Source organism: Puma concolor, chromosome A1, assembly GCF_028749965.1.
Source record: "Puma concolor isolate L17-30 chromosome A1, mPumCon1.1.hap2, whole genome shotgun sequence".
Lineage (NCBI taxonomy): Eukaryota > Metazoa > Chordata > Mammalia > Carnivora > Felidae > Puma > Puma concolor.
In genome coordinates this window covers 213,133,059-213,142,281 of record NC_141667.1, presented here as the reverse complement: position 1 = coordinate 213,142,281, position 9,223 = coordinate 213,133,059, and the positions used below count along the sequence as shown (strand labels likewise).

Here is a 9,223-nt window from a genome sequence, read left to right as displayed (position 1 = left end):
TCTAAAATTATTAAAACACTAAAAAAGAAGTCAAGCTGCTGTGGCACCAGAGTTTATTGGTAGGTGTTTATTCTTTAATAACCAACTTTCTTTTTAAAAACTTGTAAAAATTAAGATGATTAAGTTTTTATTCCCTCAAAGAAAAAGGAAAAACATCTTGTAAAAATATTTTGTGTGAAGTAATAACACAAATACAAATAAGCAACTGTGTACAAAATAATTTATTACAGCATATATAGGTTGGCATTATTTTACAGTGAGTTTTTTTTTCTCTTAACAATTATGAATCTAAACAGCTTAGAGTGAAGGAAAATCATTTTAATTAGAATGGCTTCTCTAAATAAAATCTCCCTTTTTGAATTTGTATTTGCCTCAAAGGGAAGTATTAATATTAGACATATTTACACAATTCTGAAAGAAATCTACTGAATGATTCCATTATTGTTTTCTGTACAGACAGAACAAAAACCTTTACCCCCATCCAAAAAAATATTGCTGAACCATGTTTTAATAATTACACTAACAAGAGTTTTAAAGTCTCATTTTGCTGATACAAAAACATTTAATAGTCAATGCCTGGCTGTAATAGTAAGAACGAATGTTTCCTTGTCATTTGCATTCTTCCCGATTATGATCCCTTGAAGCACACTGTTCAGATATCAAATACTTGTTGACACGCAAGCAATTTAGTCAAGGAAGCGTAAGTCTTACCTGGGAGTCTTTAAAAGACTGGTCTAGAGATAGGCAACAAACTTACCAGTGAATTTCCATGATTAAGAAGCAAACCAATCCCCACATTCTGAATCATCTACATAAAACTGGAGTACCCTTACTCAGTAGAAAGTATCATTTTCATGGATACTAAAAAAGAAGTGGTAAATCACGAAAAAAATTAAGGTGGAAGGAAGGGCAAACTGAAATAAATTTTAAAATAAACCCCAGCGTCTGCCAAAAAAAGTTCCATATTGTTTTTAACAGTTAACACTTTATAACTGACATGCTTTAATTAAAAGGCAAGCAAATAAACAAATACAACAAACCAGTAAGAGATCAAAACATTGTTTCTGAAACCAGCATCTAAAGAAAATAATACAGTGGGGCTGTATACAACTTAGCTTAGTAAGAAATTATATTTATGATACAGAAGTGACAGCACCCATCACAATGCTGATAATTTGAAAGTTTAAGAAAACTGTACAAGTATAAACAGGTAATTTTTAACAGATGTTTATGTAAATTGGCAGAGTCAGATAAAGAATAAAATAAGCTTACAGAATACTCCATTTAAAAATTCTATCCAAAAAAAAAAATTCTATCCAATTATTTCATTTCATATCTATATTAAAATACACCCTGAAAAAGAAACCCTGATCTGAATTCAGCTCTGAGTCTTACAGGAGTCAACCTTCTGTGGGATTTCAAATCTCATTTGCCAAGACATCATAGTTAGCTGTGTGGTTTAGTGCCACATTGTGACTGTCGACCTCATTCACAACGGGCAGGAAAGCGGAAGTAAAAGGAAGCAGGTTATGACAGGCCATCCTGTATTCTTCATACTGGGAATTACAGTTCCCAAAGCTGCCATCAAGCAGTGCCTCAGAAACCTTTATTAAAGTCTATGAGAAAAGGGGAAAATAAAAATTATTTTTAAGAGAAAATGTTGGTTAACCATCACTTTAATCAAAAGATGCAATTTGTTAATTAAGCAAAAGAAAACTGGTGTGGCCTCAGTGTAAAAGAACTTCTTGCTACCCACAGTAAGAAATCACCTCAAAACAGGAACACTTTAGAAATCAAATCGACAGAGCCTTAAAAAAGCGATATGCTTCTAATACTTGAAAAAGTGAATCTCTGAACCTAATCACTAAACTGGAAATATCCTTTATTAACAACAATCAATAGTTCCCATGTACTGAGTGTTTACTGTGTGCCAGGCAGGTGCCAAGCCCTTCACAGTTTATCATTTCAATTAACCCTTAAACCAAGTACATGAGGTCAGTAGTACAGACACCTCGTGTTATTGTGCCCGCTCTGCTGTGCTTTGCAGATACTGTGTAGCAACCCTACACTGAGCGAGTCTATCAGTACCATTTTTCCAACAGCATTTGCTCACTTTGTGTCTCTATGTCACATTTTGGTAATTCTTGCAAATATTTCAAGCTTATTCATTATTATTATATTTGTTATGATGATCTGTGATCAGTGATTACGACTCGCTGAAAGCTCAGATGATGCTTAGTATTTTTTAGTAACAGGTTTCTTTTTTTAAATTAAGTAGGCTCCACACACAACATGGGGCTTGAATTCATGACCCTGACATCAAGAGTCACACCCTCACTGACTAAGCCAGCCAGGAGCACCGTAATAAACTATTTTTTTAATTAAGGTATGCACCGTAATAAACTGTTTTTTTAATTAAGGTATGCACATTGTTTTTTAGACATAACACTTTTGCATACTTAACAGACTACGGTACAGTACGAACAGAACTTTTATAGGCACTGGAAAACCAAAACATTGATTTGACTCACTTTAGTGTGATATTCACTTTATTTGCAGTGGTCTGGAGCAGAACCCACAGTATCTCCCAGGTATGCCTGTATTTTCACCCTCGTCGTATGAGGAAAAGGAAGCTAAGAAATGGAAACTTGCCTAATGTGACCCAGATCCAGACCCAACTCTGAAGGCCCACTTAAGAATTAGGTTGTAAAGACACACATTTTGCCAGATCACTCAGTATCCATCAATTTGTAAAACTTATTCTGAAAAATCTTACCTTTACATTTTTATCTTTTATAGTTTCATCCAGTCTAGTGGCAATAGCAATTGCTTTTTCTTGCCTTGACTTGTCCAGAAAATACATCATTTTAGCACCTGAAATACCAAGACACTACAAAATGAGCAAACTCCTATATCTTACAATTGATTTGATTGACATTAACCAGTGGCTTAAAATCTGGTTCCAATGACTTAAAGTCAGCAGTGAGTTGGAGCTGCCTCCTACCAGAACTTGTGAGCCAGGTACAGTGTCTCTTCCCAACTCCCAATTTAATGGCATCCTCTTGACAGCCTGGCACCACAATGGGAGTGCTTGTAAATGGCAAAACACTACAAAGCAGGGCTTCTGTCACAAAGAGATGGTTGTTAAACATTTACCAGGAGACCAGATTTAACAACCGATCCTTCCCCAAAGAAACACTATAACTGGAAATATAAATATGGGCTGCCCTGTAGTATCAATCGACATTTCAGCTAAAATAATTTTTTTAAGATGATACGCTAAAGTAATACATCTAAGGAACAAATTACTGTCACAGAGAAGTGTGGTGGAGGGACAAAAGGAAAATGGCTGCATGTTCACAAAGAAAATAAGTATTTTTTAAAGCTTTTTTTTATCCTTATTCCTATGTAATTTTTCTGCATCTACTGAAATGATCATATGGTTTTTATCCTTTCTCTCTTACTGATGTGATGTATCACACAGACTGATTTACAAATAGTGAACCATCCTTGCAAGCCAGGAAGAAATCCCACTTGATCATGGTGAATGAATTTTTAATGTATTGTTGGACATGGTTTGCTAATATTTTGTTGAGGACTGTTACAAGTATGTTCATCAGGGATATTGGCCTGTAGTTTTTTGTTTTTTGTCTTTATCTGGTTTTAGTATAGGGTAATGCTGGCCTCATAGAATGAATCTGGAAGTTTTTCTTCCTCTTCTGTTTTTGGGAATAGTTTAAGAATAGGTATCAACTCCTCTTTAAATGTTTGAAGTCGCCTGGTCCTGGACTTTTGTTTGTTGGGAATTTTTTGATTACTGATTCAGTATCATTACTGGGTAATTAGTTTGTTCAAATTTTCTGTTTTTTCTGGATTCAGTATTAGGAGGTTATACGTTTCTAGGAATTTGTCCATTTCTTGTAGGTTGTCCAGTTGGTTGGCATGTGCCTTTTCATAGTATTCTCTTACAGTCCTTTTTATTTCTATGGACTTGGTTGTTATTGCTCCTCTTTCACTTCTGATTTTGAGTCCTTTTTCCTTTTTTTTTTTTTTTTGAGTCTGGCTAAAGGTTTATCAATTTTGTTGATCTCTTCAAAGAACCAGCTCCTAGTGTCATGGATCTGTTCTATTGGTTTTCAGCTTCTATTTCATTTATTTCTGCTCTAATCTTTATTATTTTCTTCTACTAGCTTCGTGCTTTGTTTGCTATTCTTCTGTCTCCTTTACGTGTTAAGATTAGGTTGTTTATTGGACAGTCTTCTTGCTTCTTGATGTTGCCCTGTGTTGCTATCAACTTCTCTCTTAGAACAGCTTTTGCTGCATCCCCAAAATTTTGCACCATGAAATGTGTTTTCATTTTCATTTTTTTCCATGTATTTTTTATTTCCTCTTTGATTTCTTGGTTGACCCATTCATTGTTTATTACAATTTTATTTAACCTCCATGTATTTGTGTTCTTTCTACATCTTCCAGAAAATGCTTGCATATTCACAAAGAACATATTTTTAAAGCTATTTTTCAGTAAAATTCAGTTTACATTTCTCCTGTAAATTTTGGAGATTTTTGTTTCACACCTGGGGTATATGGGCTCAAAGCTCTTAATTTCACCATTAGTTCCAGCTAGGGTAATGGGATAATGACCATTTTGGGTAGTGATGCAGGCTCACAGCAAGCTGGCTCATTAATTCACCATTCACTAAGCTACTACGCCTGGCTCTATACTGGACAATGTAGGAGACACATTAGTGACCAAGACAGCTCCAAGCCTTGCCCTCAGGGGCTCCCAGAACAGCACATCAGACAGTGCCAACCAGTGTGTCAGGACTGGGATGAGGAGGTACAGGCAGAGGGGTCAAGGCCAGGGAGGGGGGAAAGGGGATACTTCTGGTCAGCAACACCACAACGTATGGTGTCTCTAAATAAGACCCTTTGCTGGGCACTGGGTACACAAGTGACCAAGAGAGATGTGTTCCTTCCCTTTCAGAATGGAGGCAACCAGTATTCATTCAATTAATAACCTCTTTCTCCATAACGGTATCTCCTGGTCCATGTTCTATGCTCATTTTTCTACTGGCCTTTAATCAATTTATATTTTTTATTGCTCATCTATAAGAACTCTACATATATTATTAGCCTTTTATTAGTTATGTATCTATAAATATTTTTTTTCCAATTGGCCTTTTGACTTTCTTTTTTTATTTTTTATTTATTAAGTAACCTCTAACCCCAACATGGGGCTAAGAACTCACAACCCCAAAATCAAGAGTTGCACGCTCTACCCACTGAGCCAGCCAGCCTGGTCTTTTGACTTTTTTTTATGGTGTTTTAACTTTTATGTGGCAACATTTAACTTTTCCTTAGAATTTCACATAATATTTGGGGGGCGCCTGGGTGGCGCAGTCGGTTAAGCATCCGACTTCAGCCAGGTCACGATCTTGCGGTCTGTGAGTTCGAGCCCCGTGTCGGGCTCTGGGCTGATGGCTCGGAGCCTGGAGCCTGTTTCCGATTCTGTGTCTCCCTCTCTCTCTGCCCCTCCCCCGTTCATGCTCTGTCTCTCTCTGTCCCAAAAATAAATAAACGTTGGAAAAAAAAAAAAAAAGAATTTCACATAATATTTGGGAAGGTATTTCCCTAAAAACAATAAAAAAATGTTTTCGTCCATTATCCTGTGTTCTTGAGGAGAAGTTCTTATTTCCCTTTGTACCAAGAAGTTGCAGTTTTTCACAGGAATTAACTTTTTTTCCCATAGACATCAGAATCAAGAAGTTTCCCTTTAGAACAAGAAAGCTTAAATTAAAATATTTAAGTATATGCTTAACATAGGAGCTTAGTTAACTATATTATGTACTTCATTTTGTCTCCAATTCCTCATCCACAATCTTTTGTCCAGTTTACCATCTTGTCCATCCAAGCCATTTTGTCATTTTATGAAACTGAATAAACTCCCTAAAATCCTTCTGTACAGGCAGGATATAAGTAAATCCTCAAAATATAAAATATGGCAAGTAATAAAAACACAAGAAAAAATAAATCACTCATAACCACAACACACGAAGGCAACCATTAAAGCTTTCATATGTATTTCTTTTCAGCCTTTATCCCATGTATTATTTTTTACAGTTGAAATTATATTGTATGTTACTTCTGTGTACGTGTTATGAAATTATTTACCCCCATTATTACAAATCATACAAATTAACATCCCTTTACAGGACTGCTGGGTTTTCCATTCCACTACAAACCTGCTACTATTTCCCCTACTATCAGACATACATCAACTTTGTTTCCATTCTTTTCCCCACACTTACAGCATTTCAGTTAACGTCTTTGCGCTTAAAGCTTTATCTCTGCTTTGGATTAATTCTTTAAAATTATTTACAAAAGTATGATGGCAGCGAAAATCACAGATAATGTGACGCTCCTCATAAGAGGACAGGTTGCTTTCCTAAATGGCCGGGCCAGTTTACATTCACAGCAGCGAGATACAAGAGTGCTTACCCACATCTTTACCGTACTTCCGTCTCCTTTTTCCAAACAAACAGACCTTCCTTAACTGGAAAGATCAAAAATGGTATTGCGTTCATTTCTACTTCTAGGATAACTTGTGAGGTTGAACATCTTTCCAAATGTTTATTTTCACCACATTCTAACCCTTTCCAGAACTGTTTTACCCCTGGGAGTCCAATACCAACCTGAAAGTAGATGCTGAAGAGAGGTAGCATTGTGTCTGAGAAAATCCTCATTAAAACTTTCCAAATCCTTGTTGACAAATATTTTCTGCATTTCTTGAGATAGAACTTTACTCACAATGTCTGGAAGATTACTATGATTAGACACTATAAAAACAAAACATTTGGAATTAAAAAAATTTTTAATCTATCCTTTGAAACAAAATCAATGGAAATACATTTATATTTGTTATTAAGCTTGATACATTTCACACAGTAAAAATATTGCTCCTTTGGAATACTAAATATATTCTAGCTTAAAAATGCACTAATTTCTAACATATCTTTGCTAGCATGTTTAATTTATAAACATACCATAAATATTATCCTTTCCTTGCTTTACATTATTGCAAATCTCTTTAATGTCCAGCTTAATGAGAGGCCTCTGAACTGTCATACTTGCTTTTACATAAATATTACCTTTTTTCATACTTACCAGATTTAGAAAATTTAATTAAGCATTCATGTAACCATGGGTTATTACTGTTGATGGCAAAAGCTCGTTTGACAGACTGCAGCATTAACAGAAACTTCCCTGTGTCAGAAAAACATGGAAAGGTAACAGCATCAAATATTTATGTATGTTATTTTAGTCACTTTATTTTAGCCTCACTTAAATTCCAGTAACAAAATGTTACCTTTCCTATAACATTCATAAGTAAAATTCAAAGCTGACTTTGGTTATCAAAGACAACTTTTATTTTCTAAAGAAAAGTTTGAAATCATGTAGAACTGCTTCAGGTAAACAATTTGTATGACTGTTCAAACTCTTCTTAAAAGGGATTTGAACATAATTTTCTAACTAGTTACCCCAGAAAGTTTTGAGTAGCAAAGGAAAAAGGGATTGGGAGCCTTTTGTGGAAGGCTGAAATGGATCTTTAAGAAACAAAAATCAATCTAACTTGATAAAGATTATGCTGAATATGGTCACCAATATAAGTAAGGATTAACAACTGAATTCAAACTATTACCTTTTCTAAAATATATTTCAAATGCTAATAGATGAGTGTCAATGTTATCAGCAACAAGGTTCTTAAGAGGTATAAGGAACTTGATAGCTTCTTCTAATGGATTTTCTATCTATTTTGAAACAGAAAGGAAAATTATTACATTTAAAAACAGCTACACAAGTCAGTTTCCCCCAAAATCTCATATTAATATGTCTCTAAAGTAATTTACCATTCTCTGTATATGACGAAATAAGCAAGAAAACATTTTAAAACTATCATCTGTAAACAAACTCAAAATAGTAATTTCAAAATGGATATGGCTCTATTGTTTCTTCTGATTATAAAATCATTATAATCTCATAAAAATCCAAAAAAATACAGGAAATTATTCCATAGGCTTAAGGAGATGGGACACCAAATACTGATAGCCCCTTATTCTTCAAACATCTATAGTAAAGAGGCAAATATAACTGTATCATGTGATTGGAAAAAATGACAAATTTGAAATACTTACACTAGATTCTATAGTGAATAAACCTGAAAACTAAATATTTCCCTAAACCTGGTCCCTAAATAACTACCAACACTTTGAGAAAATCCCAGCCACGAAGTGCTTTCTCTTTGTAGCTAAAACATATCAATATATATAAAATGTTTTCAGATGTAATAATTATATTGCTGCTGTAACACATTACCAACAAGTTAGTGTTCATAAAACAACACCTATTCATTATCTTGCAGTTCTGTAGGTCAGAAGTCCAACATGGGTCTGGCTGGGCTTAAAAATCAAGGTGCCAGCAGGACCACCTCCCTTTTGGAGGTCTGAAGGGAGAGTATGTTTCAAGGCCCTTTCAGCTCCTCAAAGCTGCCCACAATCTCCATTTGTGGCTCCCTCATTCCCTCTTCAAAACCAGTAACAGGCTGAGTTCTCCTTACAGGACTCCAACCCTCTCCTGTCTCCCTCTACTCTAAAGATCCACTGTGATTACATTGGGCTCCCCAGACAATCCAAGCTAACCTCCTTATTTGAAGGCCAGCTAATTACAATCATAAATCCCATCTGCCACCTTTATTCCCCTTTGCCATGTAATGGAACATATTCCCAAATTCCAGGGATTAGGATGTGAAGAGATTTAAAGGGACATTATGCTGCCTACCACAACTACAATTCTACATATAATCTGCATTAACCAAAATTTGCATATTATCACTCAAAACTGACTAGTATCATGACCTTGAAATATTACAAACGGCTTCTGATCTACAGATGTAATTAAAACATGTTCGTGACCAAAACAGAACCAAGTAACATAGATTCTACCAAATCAAGACAGTAAATTTATCTCACCCTTTCTAATTTTTCAGGTATAAGTTCTTCTTTGAGACCACTGCCTTCTTCTTCTTCTTCATCTCTTTTTTTCTTTTGATTTTTTTGTTGACGTTCCCTTTCCGCATGCTTTCTCTCTTCTTCCAGTTTAGCCTTTTTCTGAGCTCTTCTCTGCTTGCTAAGCATTTTCTTCAACTCTTTGGCTGACAAGTTTTCTA

At 35.2% G+C, this 9,223-nt stretch overlaps 1 protein-coding gene across 14 annotated transcripts in view; it reads right to left on the bottom strand.

Moving 5' to 3' along the window:
• Positions 1–203: 203 nt before the first annotated feature.
• Positions 204–9,223, bottom strand: part of NAA16 (N-alpha-acetyltransferase 16, NatA auxiliary subunit) — a 66,989-nt gene continuing 57,969 nt past the window's right edge. For 12 of the 14 annotated variants that reach the window (XM_086711116.1, XM_086711134.1, XM_086711126.1 and 9 more), the window contains 7 exons: positions 9,027–9,220; positions 7,700–7,808; positions 7,165–7,263; positions 6,693–6,836; positions 3,005–3,124; positions 2,777–2,874; positions 204–1,616 (listed from right to left, as the gene is read on the bottom strand). In XM_086711116.1, coding sequence (XP_086567242.1) covers positions 1,419–1,616; positions 2,777–2,874; positions 3,005–3,124; positions 6,693–6,836; positions 7,165–7,263; positions 7,700–7,808; positions 9,027–9,220 — 962 coding nt within the window. In that variant the 3' untranslated portion in view covers positions 204–1,418. The remainder of the gene's footprint in view (positions 1,617–2,776; positions 2,875–3,004; positions 3,125–6,692; positions 6,837–7,164; positions 7,264–7,699; positions 7,809–9,026; positions 9,221–9,223) is intronic. The other 2 variants (XM_086711152.1, XM_025924338.2) reach the window with 1 other exon arrangement.